Raw genomic sequence first — 20,619 nt, 5'->3', positions numbered from 1 at the left:
AAAATAATTTTTATAACATTATTTGGGAAACTATTCTTCAATTAATTCATTTTATATAAAATAATGTTTAGATAATTTATTTTACGTAGATTATTTTTCATAAAATTAATTATAATGTATTAAAAAGTTAATGGAAAATGATTTACATAAAATCGTTAAATATCTTAAAATAAATTTTCAATTTTTTTTTTTATAAAATATAATTCATTAAATATTTTAAAACAGTTTTCAGATAATTAATATTTATATAATTCATTTTACATGTAAAATTTTTAAATAATTTATTTTAGATAAATTATTTTTCAAAAAATAAATTACAATGCATCAAAGAGAACCTGATGTTAGTCAAACGCGTTAAGCCCCCCTTAATTTATCCACAGCCAGTGATGCCCACTATGAGCTGTTTAGAAGGAAGGATAAGGCCCAAGTCGTATCCCTCTTTACTCTTTACCCTCTACAAGAGAGGAGCAAAACATTTCTACAATCACGAAACCCCTGGAAACTCTCCCTCCCTCTCTATCCTCCTCACTCTCGAAAGTTTCCCTCACCGCAATCCCAATTTTTCTCTGATTTCATTTCCCTTTTAATTTGTTTTTTCAGGGTCCATTCATATTTTCTATTGGAGGCTTTTGGGGTTTATATTTATTCTTCTTCGATCGACATGGCCGATGAAGATTAACAGCGTTAACTTCACCATCGGCATCGTCAACAACACTGGGCAGAGACCTTAAAGCTCTCGAGAGTTTGAATTTCTAATTGTACTTTGGTTTTGGGTTTTGTGCCTGCTTTAGGTTTCCAATAGGAGCCCCCCATTTAGATGTTGTAAGCTTTCCTTTATAGTCTTATTATAAGGAAAAAGAAGAGGGATTAGCTTTTTTATTCTGTAATTTCAGTTTTGTTTTTGTATCCTCCCTAATACTCTACAATCAGCAATAATTTGATTCTCACCTCTGCATTTATTATTTTTATATATATTTTAGGAAGAAAAGAGAAACAAAATTGTCTGTGTAGAAAATATTATCAATAAAATTTTGATTAATTCTATTTTGGTTGCCAGAAAAAAAAGAAAAAAAAGTGAGACTTGAGTGTGAGAGTGAAAAAAAGGAAAAAATATAAAAATTAAGAAAAATGGGGAGTCATGTATTGGGAAATCAGATCAGTGGGCAAAGGTTGGGCATCACGGAACCTATTTCGTTGGGAGGACCGACTGACTATGATGTACTTAAAACCCAAGAGCTCGAGAAGGTTTCTTTTTAAACCGTACTTTCACTGTTGCAGTTGTGTAGTATTTGTTCTTTTTGAAGTTATTTTGAGACTATTCTGAGATTTGGTTGTTTGGAATTGTGGACCTTCAGTATTTGCAAGATGTGGGATTGTATGAGAGTCCAGAGGAGTCTTGTAAACGTGAGGAAGTACTTGGGAAGCTTGACCGGGTAGGTTTGTAGTCTTTTACTTGATTTTCTCTTAAGAATTTGAGTTGAATGACTTGGTACGGAACTTACTATTTCTTGCTTGATTAATAGATGTGGGTTTGTGTTTTCGGGTTCTAGTGATTAATGCTGATGTTAACTTGAACAGATTGTGAAGAAATGGGTTAAAGCAATTTTCCGTGGTAAAGGTTTGAATGAGCTACTGTTTCAAGAAGCAAATGCTAAGATATTCACCTTTGGTTCTTATCGACTAGGGGTATGACTCATTTCTTACATGTCTTCGCTTCTTTGTATTTATCTTTAATTTTCACTTTGGTTGCAATCCTGTAAGTTTTAAAGAAAATGCATGAGGATTAATTTATCTAAAGTTTTGTAATGAATTAGTCTGGGGTAACACAAAGCACTCCTGTATCATCTTCAACCCACTATTGATATGACCTTGGGCGTTCTAAATTTCTGCAAAATTATGCTTGTCATGTTTGGTTATATATTCCTAGCTCATGCCATATGTCTTGGTAATACTTGGTGGATGCTGCTTTGAACTAGCTGTTTCAGTTTGGGTCCAAGTTTAAGGGCAAGAAAGTACTTTATGCAGTTAACTTGCTTGCACTGCTATCTATTTCATTTATGAAACAATACCGGATTTTGTGGAAGAACAGTTTCAGCTATTTCTGTTTAGGGTTTTACTTTATTCCTGTGCAAAATTTTAATGCTAGACATAACTACATGGTAGGGGTATCATGTGTGTTCTAATTGGTTATTCTAGAATATGCTATGATCTTGTCTTGTTTTACTTAAGTTTCTCCAATATGACTGGAATAGGACATTTCATCTTGATTTCTCATTCCTTTTTCAAGAAAGGAGACAAATCCGTGTCTATAATTTGCTGTTCTATAATGCAATTATTGGAGTGTTGGAGTGTAAGGTTTTCAATTGATTGATGTCTGTACCGCTTGTGCTTTTTCGTAATAATACATATACATGGTTTCTCTAACTTCTGTTTTGAATTTGGAGTTCTAATTTTTCATGGTTTCGTTTGTGTTCTTTTTTAAAACAGGTACATGGACCTGGTGCAGATATAGATACCCTTTGTGTGGGACCTAGATATGCAACACGAGAAGTGCGATCAGATCTTTCTCTGCCTATGTGCATCAGTTTTTTTTAATGAGAAAGCTTTCATTTACAAACTTTAAAAAGGCTCAAATATGTTTGGATGTAGGAGGATTTCTTTGGTGAACTACACAAGATGCTATCAGAGATACCTGAAGTGTCGGAATTGCACCCGGTGCCTGATGCTCATGTCCCTGTCATGGGATTCAAATTCAAAGGAATTTCCATAGATCTTCTCTATGCAAGACTCTCACTTTGGGATATTCCTGAAGTATGTACCAATTTATCTAGTGTCTGTCTTTAATTATCATCTACTCCATTTTATTACTTTCTATTTAGAAGAAGATTTAGCTCACTGATGAAGCTGTTATTATTCTAGTTCCCCTGGTGTTTATAGTTAGAGGCTTAGAGCGGTTTGGGCCTTTACTTTGTGGAGGCAATGTCAGGTTGGTTGCATGAGTGGAGTCACTACTATACGAGTTATGTCAGTGTTTTAGTTTATGAATGATGACATCCAGTTCTTCATTAAGAATTATAAGTCATATCCTCTTTGTGGTCCCCATTAGATTTTCTTCTTCACATGTAATTTACTTGGTTTCTTTTGCTTGTTTTTCCTTCGTCTTACTGAACATAGGAGTTATCATAACTATAATAGAAGCAGCTTAATTAGTTATGGAGGAATTTGATTAGGTCTACTTGTAGTTTAGAGGCTGCTTCATCAGCTTGCAGGTTTGGTTGTGGACAAGTTCTCTCACAAGGGATGTGCCTATGGTATTTAATTTATGTCGGCTCAATTATCTAAGTATAAAATGATCAATAATCTTAATGTAGATGGACTTATCTTTTAAGTTCAAAAGGCAAAGCAGTTAGCTCCACTTTATTGTTGCCATTGGCTATGAAGAAAAAGTTCTCCTTTGTTACCCAAAAGTTCAGTTCCAGGTTTGAATTGGACCTTATTTTTCAGATCAGTTCTCAACACTAGGTAACCTACTGAAGCCTTTACCTACATGAGGTTAGCTGTAATAAATTGGAGACATTTTAATGTCTGTAATTAGTTGATAGGGCAAACAGAAAGTGTAATGTATGTTTGGCAGCTTATGTAAATTGTTAGAATTTTTTATTTTTCATATCTAGAATTAGCGAGACCGTCCTATGTCAAGCATGCATGATTTGATGCAATGAATAATATACACACTCAAACACAATAAAAAGAACAACTTAGAATGTTAGATTGTAATCAACTTGAAATTTGGACTGCATTTAAATATTTAATAATGGTTTTTAGAGTTGTGCACTTTAGGTACTCTGAGGGTGAACTGGAGATGTTTTCACCCACCATTGGCTATGGCCTAGGGAGATATATTTTCTTTAATTTATTTAAAAATTGAAATGCATGTGAAAAATCTCATAGCTTGTGTTGATTTCTGGTGCAGGACTTGGATATTTTGCAAGACTCTATATTACAAAATACAGATGAGCAGACAGTTCGTAGTCTTAATGGTTGCAGAGTCACTGACCAAATTTTACGTTTGGTTCCAAATATTCAGGTTTTGGTTCACTGTGTATCACAAACATACAGATTTTTTCTTTCCCAGAGATTCTCGACTTTGATTATGTTCTGTGACACGACTTGCAGAATTTCCGGACAACTTTGAGATGCATGAGGTTTTGGGGAAAACGTCGTGGTGTCTATTCTAATGTATGAGATGCTGTTCATATTGGCAAGATTATGCTCTAGATCACCTTACTCTTAGTCTTATCTTAACAGAAAAAGTAATCTTTTTTGACAGGTTTCTGGTTTCCTTGGTGGTATAAATTGGGCATTGCTTGTTGCTCGTATATGCCAGCTATACCAAATGCTTTTCCCAATATGTTAGTTTCTCGATTTTTTAGGGTTTATACCCAATGGCGTTGGCCAAACCCAGTCTTGCTCTGTCCGATCGAGGAAAGATCTCTTGGTCTTCAAGTTTGGGATCCCAGAAAATACCCAAAAGATAGATATCATTTGATGCCAATAATTACTCCTGCTTATCCTTCCATGAATTCTAGTTACAATGTTTCCTCAAGTACTTTGAGAATCATGACAGATGAATTTCAGAGGGGTGGTGAAATTTGTGAGGTATGATGTTATGGTTCATGTCAAATTTCTTCTTGGCAACTTATTTTATTCTGTTTTCCTCCCCAACAAACCCAAAAAGCAAATAAAAAACTTGCACACATCTTCAAGATGTTATGTGTAAGCTTTTTTTTTGGCATGAATAAGGTGGTAAGAGAGAGTCTAAGGAGAGAAAAGATGGTGATGTTTGTTTCAAGTGGAAAGATGAGGTTTTGAGTTTGGGGACTGTATTGGAGAGTGAGTTATGTATCTTGATACCAAGCTGTAATAAGAGAATGTTGATGCGGAAGGGTGGAAAGAGGAGAGAGTGAGAATAGAGATAAGAACATGAGGGGAAGTCGAGATACTGATTTTATGCATCTTGATACCAAGCTGTAATAAGATAATGTTGGTGCGGAAGGGTGGAAAGAGGAGAGAGAGAGAATAGAGATAAGAACATGAGGGGAAGTCAAGATACTGATCTTATGTCAGAAACAAAGCCTTGATGTATATTTTACTTACAAATGTGTTCACTTACATTAACTTTTAAGCAATTGATTTGGAAAAGGCAATGCCAAATGCTGTGATGCATTTGTAAGAACTTTGAGTTTACATCATAGCAATAATTCCTTTCCATTAGAGCTGACTATGGGGTTTGGGACCTACTGTTAAAAGTTGTTTGAATTTCAAAGCGGTTTCTAGGTGGATTCATAATTTTGTTGCGTCTTTCTTTGGCATATATTTTTTGAGCACTCATGATTGTTGATGAATTATTTCAATGTAAGTGGAAGATAATCAACTTCTTAGTGAATGTTAAGACCTCAATTTGTGATGGACTTCAAAGCTTCGTTGGGAAAATAGGATTGGGATTTGAACCCCTTGTTTGCTTAACTTAGTATTACCCACTATTTAGACAAATTTAAGTCTTTCTTTGAATGGCTTATGTTAGGAACTTTCTTTTGTGAACTAGGTGGAACTGGATTGCTCCAATTCCTAGTCCAAGTAGTTTTTCGGGGATGTACATATGATGACAGCATTTGAAATTTTAGTATCTCAACTTAAAAAATTATAGGCAGATATAAGTCCATGCACTTTTGAATGACTTCAAACTAAGAATTTGTTCAAACATGAACTCAAAATCCTTCACTGTCCAATTTTTGTTCCCAAAAGGACTATTAAACTTGATGATTGTTTGATTTTCTTCATACCTTGTTCAATTGTTTCTATATTTCTGTATTTCATATTGTTTTTAGACTTTGAATTTGTTGTTAACATATTTAGTGCTTGCAGGCTATGGAGGCAAACAAAGCTGACTGGGATACCCTTTTTGAGGCTTATGCTTTCTTTGATGCGTATAAGAATTATCTAGAAATAGACATCTCTGCCAAAATGATGATGATTTAAGAAATTGGAAAGGCTGGGTTGAGTCCCGTCTCCGTCAACTCACATTGAAGGTGAAAATCATATTCTTTTGTACAATAGAGGACATATGACTATATTTATAGTCCTAGATATACCCTCATGAAAATTTCCCAACTTACCTTCTATAAAATTCTGAAGTGGTTTTCAATGCCCCATCTGATATTATCTTTTTAATGCTTCTAATCTATTGTAATCCATTTTCAATTGTTTATTTTTAAATCTAGATTGAAAGGCACACGTATAACATGCTTCAGTGCCACCCACATCCTGGTGATTTTCAAGACGAATCTAGGCCCTTCCATTGCAGTTACTTTATGGGTTTGCAACGCAAACAAGGAGTTCCAGTAAATGAAAGCGGACAATTTGATATAAGGCTAACCGTAGAGGAGTTTAAACAAACTGTTAATATGTACACTTCGCGGAAGTCTGGAATGGAGATCCGTGTATCCCATGTAAAACGTAGAAACATACCTAGCATTGTATTTCCTGGTGGTGTCCGTCCTTCCCGTCCATCTAAAGCGACCTGGGATAGTAAGAGGTTATCGGATTCAAAAGTTTCTCTCCATGCTGGATCAGACAAGTCGGGTGAAATTAAAGGAGTTGCAGATGGGCAGGTTGATGGAAAGAAGAGGAAGAGGGTAGATGACAATGCAGATGCTCAATTGAAAAACGGCAAATATGTTGCTGCTGTGCCTTATTCTAGTCCGGAAGTTCAGGTTGGTAGTCCTGCTGGCATTGTGAGTTCTTGTTCCTCAAAGGGTGAGTATCTAGATGAAACAGGATCGGTTGAACAAACAAAGGGAAATGCTGAGAACAATATGACGAATGGCTCAAAAAGTCCAAGTTCAGAACAACTTTCTTCACATAACGGTGAGGTTGATGGATCTCTTAGATATACTCCACATAAGGGTTTGCATGCGACTGCCTATGCAGCAAGCTCTAAAGAGGCAGAGAACTTGGCCATCGAGCAAATAATGTCTGTTCCATATGTCTCCCACCAAGCTTTGGAGGAACCTGAAGAGCTTGAAGATGATTTAGAATTTAGGAACTCAGTAGTCTCTGTGGGGAATACTAATAATGGCCCTCTGCAGTCTTTAGTGACGGATTCAGCAGGAGCAACACCAGTAGTATCAAGCGATGGAGCTGGTCCTTCCATTAATTTACATGCTAGAGGCGGTATAGAAGAGTTAGAGGTTCTTCCTGCTTACTATTACTAATTTCTATTAACTCTATCTACATTGCTAGATATTCTGAATATGATTCCCTTGCTTATATTTACTTGAGCTCCGCTCCTTGTTTACTGTCAAGTGTACTATTGTGCCTGAAAACAAAAATTTCTTCCCTCCCTTTGTGATTATAAAGCCTTTTTGGGCATGAGGAGGCTCTAATATCTCAACTACTATGTATAACCATATTTTTTGGGGGCACTAATACAGTCGCAGCCTGGAGATAGGGTATACTTGTAGATGTTGGGGTTCGAACCCCATACTTGTTGGATGTCATCTAATAAGAATGGCTGCATAGCCTGCATTGAAGATTATCTTAAGGCTGCTAGACAAAGCTTCCTTTGAGCGATGTTTGGAACAATGAGTTGACTAGTTATTTAAAATATGCAATCACAAGTGATAAACTTGTGGGTAAACTGCTTCAACCAAAACCAAGCTTCACTAGGCTTTGTACCTATATATCATACCCTGTAAATATTTTGCTTTACCTCTTTGGGAATCTCAGAATGTACACAAGATGCAATTTTGATTTTCGTTCTTACAAAGGATTGATAATATTCTGACTATTTGTAATTTTCACTTGCAGCCTGTAGAACTTACTGCAATGCCATCAATCCCGGTCGCACCTGTGGTCCAGAGGAAGCCACTGATAAGGTAAATTACAATGACTTCGTTTAGTAGATCTACGATTCTCAGTTGTTTGCTATATCACATTTGAGCCTTGCCATTTCCGTTGTGATTCGCAGATTGAACTTCACATCCTTGGGTAAATAGTATGGGGAAAGTGGGTGAAACAGGGTTTAGAAAAGTGGGTTTGACTGTGATTTGGAAAGGGTTATACGTGATAACCGAATTTAACCGGGCAACGAATAAAAGAAATTCTGAGCTTGCAAGAATTCCAGCTTTGAGTTGTGTAAAATGAAATGATGTATTGCTACATATTGCGAGGATAAAGCAGCTGGAGAACATAATTGCTGTATGGCGTTCATGCAGATTTCATTCATTACTATGGGCGATTATCGAGCGAGTCGATCGCGAGTCGAGTAATGTTCGACTCGTGCTCGTTACAAAATTTTGCTACTCGACTTGTTGATTGTTAAGTTTGTTAAATTTTTTCTCGACTAGTGCAAGTTAAGAAAACTTGTCGAGTAAGTTCACTGAATTTTTATTTTATTTTTGTAACTATAAATAAAATCTACTATTACTATATTAAATTTAATATAAAAATAAATCAATAAATTAAACCAAAAAAATATCAAAGGAGCGTATGAAATGCCTAAACACCAAAATAACAATCTATAAATATATTAAAATAATAATTAGGGTTTGGATTTTAGTGTAGTAAAATAATAATTATTAATTAATAATTTAGTATTTTTTAATTATTTATTAGAAAATTAATAGGTTAGTGATTTATTATCATCTATTAGTAAATATCAATTATTTGAATGAATTTTTTTTTTAATATAATTATTGAATAGTTATAATAAAATCTAACGAGTTGTTCGCAAACTTAACGAGTCAAGTTGAATTTTGCTCGATCTAGTTTATTAAAATATCGAGTTGAGCTCGAGTCGAGTCAATTTAGATCAAGCTTTTACTAATTTTTGACTAAGTCGAATTCGAATTGCTCCATTCGTGAAGCACCCAAATTCATTAGTCAATCTGTTCTGTGAATAGTGTTGTGATTAGTTTTCCGGTCTACATTGTTCAACTAAAGAGATGGTAGGCCAGTCATAAGATCAAAGCACTTATCTTCTAACCAAAGCGTTGCAGTAGGTGTTTGTCCATAGATTACAAATATGAACAGTGATAATTAATAGTTGTTATAAAGTCCGTTCATTAACTTAACGTAATTAATGATATATGACAATATTAATGTCAATGATAATTATCTTTTACCGTTAAAAGTAATATCTGCTTGTATCTTTTATTTCTTTCACCATAAAAAAATAATAGTAAATTAAATACTGAAATCGTGATTAATAATAGTAAAATTTATTTATTTAATACTAGTTTTCATTATTCGACAATCTTATAAATTTATTTATTATGTATTTTGATAGTTTTAATTTTTACATTTCAATTTAATTTTGAAATTATATTAATATGAAAAATTACTCGATTTTTTAATCAGTTTTTTTTTCAGACAAACCTCATCTCAAGACCTGAAACGATAGTATCTGAACAGGGCATACATTCTAATGCTTCCTTCTATTCTTCATGCTTTGTTGTTATTTTTCTTCATTTTCGGGTTCCTTAATCAATTTCACTTGAGATGTAAGTTATCAGTTGTCTTTCATGTGCACTATTGCCCTGGCAGTGGTCACTAATTTCACAGGCAAGTTTAATATATAACATTATCTTGAGTACCCTTAAATTTTAAAATGATGGTAATTGACATTTTTTTCTATATATATATGCAGACACACATATTTCAACTTTTTTTTGTCTCTTTTTTTTATTTCAGGTGGTGACTTTAGCTTGACAACAAAGCTGCTCATCGGTTCTATAATCCCCTGATTCTACACTGTTTCATTGTTAGACACTTCATTCATCGCCCGATAGTACATATATATTTTTGAAACACTTTATATTTGTAAGGTTTAATAAAAAATAAGAGATTAAACTATACATCAAAATATTATTTGGTGTCTAGAGAATTTTCGTTAAAAATAAGTGTAAAGTTTCCAACATTATATTTTTAGGTGCAACCGTTAAATTTAGCCATTATTTGACACACGCCACACATATAAAATTTTACTAAATTTAAAAATTTTCATCTTCGATCGACCACCGTCGGTCCGTGATCGTCACCGTTGACACCATCATAACTGCCTCGTCATCGCGACCAAAACCCAGTCCCCATCCACAGTGAAATTGCGTCGATCATCATGAAAAACGTTGCGAAAGGTCGTCACATTTTTAGGTTTTTCGTTTACATTTTTCGACGATATCAACGCCTACAGTCGTCCGTACGTTACACAACCGTCACCATTATGTTCCTCGTCATGTTTCGAACAAAATCTGAGCGATGATGACCATTCGTCGTGAGGTGGGGCTACGGGAGGGATGCCGAGGGGGAAGGGGGTTTGATTTGTTTTGTTTGAAAAAAAGAATATTTTTATTATTAAAAAAATAAAAAATATAACGGTAGGCAGACTAACGGAGAAAACGTTAGGTACATATTTTTAGCGAAAAATTATTTAGGCACCAAATCATATTTCGAGGAATAGTGTAGACACTTTTGTATTAAGCCTAGTTTTAGATGAAAAATTACATATTTAGTCACTTGACTATCACTTTTGATTTCGTTTTGGTTAATTAATTATTTTTTTTTAAAATAATTACGACTATTATTATATTTTAATTTTTATTTTAGTCCACCGTTGTAACAAAAAATTAAGAGAATTACTACTCACATACATTTATATGACGGGCATTGATAGTGCAGCAAGTGGTATATTGATCAGCTTACTATTATGCTTTAGAATAAACATCTCGTGCATTACAACAGCTCCATTTCTCAGGAAATTCACAAACAAAGATCAAGATCTTGAGGCTTTCCTGAGAAATAATGGAACCCTAGCTCGTAAAAGATGCAGTTATCCACAAGTCAAGAAGATGTCGAATTCATTCAAAGGAAAGCTGGGAAAAGGAGGTTGTGGAAGTGTTTACAAAGGGAAGTTACCCGACAACCATCTTGTTGCTTTCAAAGTGCTTAATACCTCCAAAGGAAACGGCCAAGAGTTCATCAATGAAGTTGCAAGTATCAGTCGAACGTCTCACGTTAATATCGTCACACTATTAGGGTTTTGTTTGGAAGGTGAGAAAATAGCCTTGATTTTCGAGTTCATGTCGAATGGAACTTTGGAAAAATTCATATACAGAAAAAGCACTTCCCATGATGATGATGGTCGGGTCTTGACAGTGGAATACTTGTACCGAATCGCGATCTGAATAGCTCGGGGGCTTGAATAATTGCACCTCGGCTGCAACACTCGCATCCTGCATTTGGACATAAAACCTCATAACATTCTTTTAGATGATGTATTTTGTCCGAAGATCTCCGATTTTGGGCTTTTGAAACTATCACACAGGGATTTAAATAACGTTCGCGGTCACGTTTTCGGTCGCGTCGCGTTTATTGCGATTGCGGATATAAATGATGCCATCGCGGTCACTGTAGGTGTCGCGGTCGTGAATTTATTTAAATTTTACACAACTTATCCTAAAACATAATAATTTTAATTATAATGATTCATTTTAATGATTTTTATAACGTTTTCTAAGCGAAATGACATATATAAATATATAATATAGTTTAACCAAATATAAAATTTTAAAAACCCCACAATAGAATAAGATAATTAATGACGAGTGATGACATTGTGAATACATTATTATTTAAAAGAAATAAGACGTATAATATAATTAAATAATATAAAGTAAAAAATTTAATTAACTATTTACTCGGATTCATTTGATTTCAAGCTCTGTGCTTATGGAGTACCGAATGCCTCGTGTTTACTTCGAAATAGTAACAACTGCGTAAACACAAGTTTACATTCTAAAATAAAGATTAAATTATAAATTCTAAAAGATAAGGATAACAAATTAACATATCCCTTAAAAATATATTTTAGAATTTATTTAAAAAATAAAATAAAAAGAGGGAAGGAAATGGGAGTGGGAGTGGACGACCCAAACTACTACCTTTTTTTTTTGAGTTAAAACCCAAACATAACATGTTAAAAGAAAATTCCAAAGCTCTTCTCTCTAATTCTTTCCATCGTTTAATTCTCTCCAAGTCCAAATCTCTCAATTCTCAACCTTTCTGTAAATTATCTCTAAGTCCAAATCTCCCTATTCTCAACCTTTCATTTTCACATAATTTCATCGAGCGTCCACTCAACCATATTCTTCGAAGGCGTCACTGTGCGACAATAAACACGGTCGTCTAAGTTTCTTTTCCCAGATGTTTTTTGGGTGAGAATTCCAACTCTTTTAAGTTTTTTTTGCAGTAACTTTTGAAAAATGGTAATATCATCCATTATCGGTGCTATTTACTGATACACGTTAAATTGCGGGCGCGACGGACCGCTATCAACGTGAATCCGTTGCCTTTCGGACGACGGTGCAACCACGGAATAACGGCTACTATTACGTTTGCGTCCCACTATTTGAAACCTTGATGTCACGGGACCGATAGTGTTGTATCGATGATAGAAGCAAGAGGAACGATCGGTTACATTGCTCCGGAAGTGTTTTGTAGGAACATTGGAAGCGTTTCGCATAAATCAGATGTGTACAGCTATGGGATGATGATTCTTGAGATGGCTGGAGGAAGAAAGAATATAGATGTCGGGGTACATGAGACGAGTGTGATATATTTTCCACATTGGATTCATCAGAATCTTAAGCAAGGCAATATTGAGCCGGAATTGGTGGGACTTCTAGGTGAAGGAGAAACGGAGATGCTTAATGGGAAAAAAAGCCAAATCACCGTTGGTTTATTTTACATAAAAAATTGAATGAAAAATAAAGAAAATAAGAATAATAATGGAATTTCGTTAATTTGCTAGTAAATCATTAATATATATGTATATTATGTGGTGACGCACATATAGGGGCATGGGATGGGGTAGGAGAATTTTATTCATTCCACTGTTATACTTACATTGCCATAGACACTGTCAAACAAACAAATAAAGAATTTTCAAAAAGAAAAGAGAATCAGCTCAAAAATTTGAAGTATTCATTCAAGACTTATCCTACAAATATATATATATGATAATATTTACACACATCCCATGTACCATTCAATGTATGTATGTATATATATATATGCCTGGAAATTTAGAAACTTGGTGTTGTGTTTGTTAAAACTGAAAATTAGGGAGAATTATACTTCATTCCTCATACTTTCAATTACAACAAATAAGTCCTTTATATAAACAATTTTCTGTAACTAACTCAATAACTGATATCTAACAAACATAACAAACTAACATAATGTATAACTATATTTAAAATCAGTTAACACTTTCTACACTCCCCCTCAAGTTGGTGGTTGTAAAGAGGTCTTTAAACCCCAACTTGGAAACTAGATAATCATGTTGATGCACACCCAAAGCTTTAGTCATCAAATCTTCTTGCTGCTCCCCTGTCTTGATGTGTTCTGTTTGTATCAAGCCTTCTTGAATCTTCTCTCTGACAAAGTGACAGTCTATCTCAATATGTTTAGTTCTCTCATGGAAAACTGGATTTGCTGCTATTTGCAAGGCTGCTTAACTATCACACATTAGCTTAGCTGGTGCTATATTTTTCAAGCCCAATTCTGCTAACAAACCTTTTAGCCATACTATTTCTGCTGCCGTCCCTGCCATACTCCTATATTCTGCTTCTGCAGAGGAGCGTGCAACAGTGTTTTGCTTCTTGGACTTCCAAGAAATTAGAGACATTCCAAGCTTGATGCAGAAACCAGTTATTGACCTTCTAGTCATAGGGCAAGCAGCCCAGTCAGAGTCACAATATGCAATCAATCTGCATTAACTCGTAGCACTTAGTAAAATCCCCTGTCCTGGATTTTTCTTGATATACTTTACCACTCTCAAAGCAACTTCAAGATGTGATTGTTTTGGTTTGTGCATAAACTGACTAAGAAAATGAACAGCATAGACAATATTTGGCCTTGTGTGAGTCAGATATACTAGTCTACCTATAAGCCTCTGAAAAACAGATTTGTCTTGCAACAATTGTTCATTGCTACAAACTGCTTCATCATACTCAGCTGTAGTAAACTTCTTATTCTGCTCAAGAGGTGTCAAAGTTGGTTTAGCTCCCCCTGCTCCAGTTTCTTTAATTAACTCTAAAGCATACTTTCTTTGATTTAGCACAATTCATTCCTCTGATCTCAGAACCTCTAATCCTAGAAAGTATTTCAACTCTCCAAGGTCTTTCATTTTGAAATTCTTATTCAAAACGTGCTTCAGTTCTGCTATCAGTTTCTCATTACTCTCAGTGATTAAAAGATCATAAACATATACTAACAAAACAACTATGGCATTCCCTTATTGCTTAGTGAACATCGAATAATCATATTTGCTCTGCATGTAACCAGCTGTAACTAATGCTTCTGATAGTTTCAAATTCCATTGCCTAGAAGCTTGCTTCAGTCCATAAAGTGATTTATGCAGCGTACAAACCTTAGACTCCATTTGGCTGCAAAAACCATCAGGAAGCACCATATAGACTTCCTCAACTAAGTCACCTTGTAGAAATGCATTATACACATCCATTTGATAGAGAGGCCAAGAAAATATGGAGGCAACATCAAGAACAGTTCGAACAGTGACTAGTTAGCAACTGGAGAGAAGGTATCCACAAAGTCAACTCATTCTCTTTAATTGAATCCTTTGGCAACAAGGCGAGCTTTGAAACGCTCAACATCTCCATTAGCCTTGTACTTGATTCTGTATACCCACTTACAACCTATTGGAACTTTCCCTTCATTGCTTGGATCCACAAAGGGTTGGTTATGGCCTCAGTATAAGTTTTGGGTTCACTTAAATGAGAAGTAGAAGATAAGAAGCTTTGAGTTTTATAAGGTAAGTGAGAATAACAAATGAAATTGGAAATAGGATACTTACTTGGAAGAGATGAAGATTGGTAGGATTGAACATAATCATGTAGCCAATTAGGAGGTTTGATAGTCCTAGTAGACCTTTTATTAGGTAAACACTGATTTTGAGGTAGATGAGGTGAACTAGGACATGGACTTGAAGATGGAATTGGTAAACTAGTTGAAACTTGAGGTGATGTAGAAGAAGAAGAAGAAGGAGAATAAGAAGGTACAAAGGGTGAATCAGAATGAATTGAATTAGATGGTACAGAAATTTCAAGAGTAAGAAAATTAGAATCAACAATGAAAGGTTGAGCAGGAAAAAAAGGAGAAGAATTAGTTAATGGAAATGAAAAAGAAAAGATAGTCTCATGAAAGACTACATCACGATTGACAAAAAAAGATTTTGTATGAAGATAAAAAAGAAGATAGCCCCTTTGAGTTGATGAATAACCCATAAAAACATAAGGTAAGGCCTTTGGAGAGAATCTATCTTTATAGTTAACTTTGGTTGCATAGCAAAGATAACCAAATACTTTCATACAAGAAAGATTAGGTGATTTCTTATAGAAAGCTTCAAATGGACTTTTCCAATTTAGAACAGTAGTAGGGAGCCTGTTAATGATATAACAGGCTGTTAAGACACACTCACCCCAAAATTTGATAGGAACATGAGAATGGAATCTAAGAGCACGAGCTACCTCTAAAAGATGTTTGTGTTTTCATTCAGCAACCCCATTTTGTTGGGGTGTGTGAACACAAGAGCTTTGGTGAACAATACCAAGGGATGAAAATAGTTCAGAACAATTATCACTAAAGAATTCACCACCATTATCACTACGAACATACTTAACCAAAACAGAATGATGAGTTCGAACAAGAGTAAAGAATTGCTTAAGAAAAAGGATTGCATCACTCTTAAGTCTCAACAAGTATACCCAAGACAACCTAGTGTGATCATCTACAATAGTCAAAAAAGACCTATAACCACTGTGTGTTGAAATCCTATAGGGACCCCACAAGTCAACGTGAATTAGATCAAAGGGTTTAGGTGATCTAGATGAACTAATAGGAAATGGTAACCTAGATTGTTTTGCAAGAGGGCAGACAGAACATTGCTTAACAGAATTCTCATTTAAAGGAACAGAACATAAAAAAGGAGTTTTATGCATTTTAACAGTAGTAGCATGCCCTAAACGTGCATGCCAAAACATTGTATTATTATCAGATGAAACAGACATACAACCAGAACCAACTTTTCATTTAGATGATGACAAATCAGAAGTAACATTTGTAGATGACAAACCAGAAATAAGGTATTGATGAACAAATAGAGACCACAAGCTTCCCTACCAATCCCCCTCATCTTCCCAGTGAAGAGATCCTGCAAAATGCATAAATGAGGATAAAAATAATACTGCAATTGAGGTCTTTAGTGAATTTTGACACTGACAACATGTTATGATTAAAATGAGGAACATATAGGATATTTTGGAGAACATCAATTGAGTTAAAATGAAAACTGCCAGTATGGGTGATTGGAATAGTTTTACCAGTGGGTAGATGGACATAACTAGGCTCACATGAAGTTAGAGATTGCAAACAATGACTTTCAGACACCATATGGTCAGTAGCCCCTGTATCAAGTATCCAACGAAAGGAATTAGAAGAAGCAAATGAGCACATGGAAGCAATACCTGCCAGATTAACTGCTGCATCAGCAGAAGGAGTTTTATTCAAGAGCTCAAGAATTTGATGATATTGAGTTGTTGTGAAAACTGGAGCAGGAACAGGATTAGCCGTGCGTGATTCACCAGAACGAGACTCATGATCGGAATCAGCCAGTGAGGGACTAGAGACAAGAGCTGCCTGAGAATTCCTTTTTTTGGTGAATTTGAAGTCTGGAGGAAACCCGATTAGACGATAACAGTTTTCTCGTTTATGGCCTTTTAGTTTGCAGTAATCACAAACGCCAGTGAACCGCTTTCGAACAGAATTTCCAGACGCATTAGAGTACATGGCATCAGCATCCAAAGCACCAGATAACTGAGCTCTTTGTGCTTCTTCTTGCACAATCATTGAGTAGGCTTGATTTACAGTAGGTAGAGGCTGCATAAGTAAAAACTTGACTATGAACAACCGAGTAAGTTTCATTAAGTCCCATAAGAAATTGCAACAGCCTCTGTTGTGCAATATGTTTAGAATTTTGCTGAGATGCCTCGCAAATATAGGATGAAAGAGGAACTAGGGCATTAAATTCATCCCACAACAATTTCAATTTGGTAAAGTAAGTGGAAATTGTTGAATCACCTTGATGTAGAATAGTTATTTCACGATGGAGAAAATAAATTATGGATCCATCGACCTTGTCGAACCGGTCCTTCAAATCATTCCAGACATGAGCGGCGCTTGAAGCGAAGACGATTCCAGCCGAGAGATCACTGCTCACGGTGTTGAGAATCCAGGACAAAACAAACGCATTGCAGCGTTCCCATTGAGAGTGCAAAATTTCATCATAATCTTCTTTGCAGGAAGTACCATCAACAAGACCTAACTTGTTCTTAGCCAGCAACGCGATTCTCATAGACCGGCTCCAAATGTTGTAATTTTTGATGCCAACTAGACGATGTGAAACCAGAACGCCGCCCGGCGTATCAGATGGGTGCAGAAATAGAGGGTGATTGAAGTCGAGCATGGCGGTAGCAGCAGGGGTGTCAGAGGTATCCATCTCGTCGAAGAGAATAATCGCACAAAGTAATACCTAATTGAGAAGAGAGGATTATGGATTGAAGGAATACACGGGAAGAGTGAGGACGGCCCAAGAATACCTTGGGCTAAACTGATACCATGTTAAAACTGAAAATTAGGGAGAATTATACTTCATTCCTCATACTTTCAATTACAACAAATAAGTCCTTTATATAAACAATTTCCTGTAACTAGCTCAATAACTGATATCTAACAAACATAACAAACTAACATAATGTATAATTATATTTAAAATCAGTTAACACTTTCTACAGTGTTTGTAGTATAACTGCCATTGCTAACCCATTTTATCATCACAGAATCTGGAGAACGAGGCATCGGTCCACTCTTCAACAACCCACCTTCCTCCTCCGCCGTAAACATCTCCATTTGTACGACATTTCCTTTCTTGTAATCCTCATTCTTTATCCCCATCAACGCCTCCAACACTTGTGCCATCGTCGGCCTCATGTCCTTCTCGTCTTGCAGGCACCGGAACGCCACCTCCGCCACTCTCGTTATCGCATTCCTAACCTTGTTGTTCGATTCGAACCCGAGGGACGGATCCACTAGCTCATGCAATGCTCCATTTTGAATCTTGTTGATCGCCATGTTCCGCATGTTGATCTCGTGGCGGTGCCTTGTGATGTCGACCGCCGCTTTCGATGATATTATCTCGATTAGTACGACGCCGAAGCTGAATACGTCGCTCTTGCTAGTAAGCTGGTAGCACTGATGGTATTCAGGGTCGACGTAACCGGGAGTCCCTTGCGGAGCGGTGGAAACATGTGTGACATCGGACGGAAAGAGTCGGGACAGTCCGAAATCTGCGACCTTGACATGAAAATCCTTGTCGAGGAGGATGTTGTTGGTTTTGACATCACGGTGGATGGTGTCCGAAGCATGGAGATATCTCAATGCATCTGCAGTTTCTATGGCAATCTCCAACCAGATGTTCCAAGAGAGTGCCCCTGGTTTGGCACGGTCACCATGAAGATGGTCTGCAACAGTGCCATTCGGTATATATTCGTATACGAGCAAGAGTTCCCGACTGTGCCTCGATGTACTTCCGTAAAGTGAGACGAGATTTTGATGGCGCAACCGAGTTAGAATCTCAATTTCGTTCATGAATTGCTCAACTCTCTTGTAGTTGTTTTATACAAACGTTAACAGCAACAACTCGACCGTCTCGAAGTTTGCCTGGTGAAGAAAGACGGAAATGAAAATCGATAGACTTTTCGACAAACCGATGATTGACATTCGAGTGTAAAGTTTTTCTTACCATAATATACAGTTCCAAAGCCTCCATCACCAAGTTCCCTATCGGAATCGAAATTGTTGGTAGCTTCTTCAAGTTCCTTATAGGTGAATACATGGACGCAAGCAAAGCTATCACCCTTCTCAGAATCGACCACTGAAGAGCGGTCCAAAGAGTTCTTGCTGGTAAGGAAATATGGCTTGAAGATCCCTTTACCGCGACGACGTCGTAGCCAGAAATAGAAGACAACACAGCTGATTAGTATTCCTCCAGCAGCGGCACCGAAACCTGCATACGTTTCATATCGAAACTTCATTTCATTTCAGTGGGAAAAAATGCATGAAGCAACCGTCTAAGAATGAAACAGAGGAAGATCAGGGAATCATATTACCGATGAGCAGCTTTCTTTTCCAACTAACATCATTATCTGAAATACAAAAAAATATGAAGTTAAATATATATATATATAACTTGCCCATGAAGTTAGTGGCAACAGCCAAGGCAATAATGCAAATGAAAGATAATTGATAACTTGCCTCTCAAGTAAAACTGATTAAGGAAATCTAAAATGAAGAAAAATAACAAAAAAACATGAAGTCATGCAAGGAAGCATTGGTAGAGTTAGAATGTATGCCGTTTGCAGTTACCATCGTTGCAGGTCTTAGGATGAGGTCCGTCTGAGCAAAAGCAAACGAATTCATGAGTATAACCAAAACCGCAACGGCCTTCACTTCTCTTACAGTTGCTGCAACTATGTGCAGTCCAGTTCAAAACGAACCCCAACTTCAAAACATCGGTATAATTCATTCCTAATAAGCTAACGAAACTAATATCATCGTTGACATACACGTGGGATTCGATCAGAGTTCGGCATGACTCAATCGAGTAATTAGTATTCTCCAAAGCTTCTTTGTGGAAAACAGCAAAGGAATGGAATGAAGTATTGCTAGCACAACTTACTGGATATGTATGGTACGTATGTTTCCCCTCACAATTGTATAAAAAGTAAAGATTGACATTATCAGGACTAAGGCTAAACGGAGTTCGATCGAGACTAACATTTTTCCGGGGAGTCGGACAATGATCCTCATGAACAACAGCGTTGACAACAAGCAATGAATTGTTGTTGTAAAATATATCTCTGATAATGTAAGTTTCCTCAGAAATTTTGAGTATAGGATCTTTCTCTTTGCAGGTGATCTCGAAGTTCGGATAGCCACAAAACGATTCTTGTTCATCGAAAATCCAAAAAGGGTAGCTTATATCGGGACCATTACCACAGCTTCGAGGCATACAAGCTTCGAAGTGTAAGTCGGCGGACATGGTTCCGGTTGCCATTGCTAAGGTGATCAAGAAGATGATCATTACATAGGGAAATGATATAAATTTTATCAGCTTTTGTGGATCCATTTGAGGAGAAAGCAAAAAGGGTAGTTTATTGTTGTTTAGTGTACAACTTCCTACCTAGATTGACTATACTATATTCAAATCAATGGTGTCGGTTTACCTGATCTCATGCATCCATTAGGGAACTCTATGGACCAATAAACTATGCATTTTTTCAAATGATTTGGTGGCTCCTACCCTTTTAATTGCTTCAATGGAAGCCAACTTATGCCCAAAATCCATTACAAATATAATTCGTTCTACAATAATAATAATAATAGAATATTTAAAAAAAATACACTAAACTGCCCTTTATAATC

At 36.1% G+C, this 20,619-nt stretch overlaps 1 protein-coding gene and 3 pseudogenes across 1 annotated transcript; 2 read left to right on the top strand and 2 right to left on the bottom strand.

Moving 5' to 3' along the window:
- The first annotated feature begins 424 nt into the window (after positions 1 to 424).
- Positions 425 to 8,393, top strand: LOC120213980 (annotated as a pseudogene).
- A 2,322-nt stretch (positions 8,394 to 10,715) lies between these two features.
- Positions 10,716 to 12,817, top strand: LOC120213939 (annotated as a pseudogene).
- A 2,812-nt stretch (positions 12,818 to 15,629) lies between these two features.
- On the bottom strand, positions 15,630 to 17,635 carry LOC120213937. The gene is made up of 5 exons (XM_039211970.1): positions 17,273 to 17,635; positions 16,605 to 17,016; positions 16,408 to 16,544; positions 16,214 to 16,291; positions 15,630 to 16,025 (listed from the first exon to the last, which is right to left on the bottom strand). Exons 1-5 carry the CDS (start codon positions 17,633 to 17,635, stop codon positions 15,630 to 15,632), a joined length of 1,386 nt encoding a protein of 461 aa, XP_039067901.1.
- A 275-nt stretch (positions 17,636 to 17,910) lies between these two features.
- Positions 17,911 to 20,314, bottom strand: LOC120213936 (annotated as a pseudogene).
- Between the last annotated feature and the right edge of the window lie 305 nt (positions 20,315 to 20,619).

Source organism: Hibiscus syriacus, unplaced genomic scaffold (genome assembly GCF_006381635.1).
Source record: "Hibiscus syriacus cultivar Baekdansim isolate YM2019G1 unplaced genomic scaffold, ASM638163v2 tig00110045_pilon, whole genome shotgun sequence".
Taxonomy (NCBI): domain Eukaryota; kingdom Viridiplantae; phylum Streptophyta; class Magnoliopsida; order Malvales; family Malvaceae; genus Hibiscus; species Hibiscus syriacus.
The sequence above is the reverse complement of the archived record's forward strand: the minus strand, read 5'-3'. Positions and strand labels throughout refer to the sequence as shown.

What these genes read in the sequence shown, in the direction of transcription:
- LOC120213937 (XM_039211970.1), bottom strand. Translation starts at nt 17,635, where the DNA reads ATGGATACCTCTGACACCCCTGCTGCTACCGCCATGCTCGACTTCAAT. An exon ending in TTCATTTTAACTCAATTGAT is followed by an intron (nt 16,292 to 16,407) that starts GTTCTCCAAAAT and finishes TGCATTTTGCAG; the next exon opens with GATCTCTTCACTGGGAAGAT. An exon ending in TCATCAATACCTTATTTCTG is followed by an intron (nt 16,026 to 16,213) that starts GTTTGTCATCTA and finishes AATTCTGTTAAG; the next exon opens with CAATGTTCTGTCTGCCCTCT.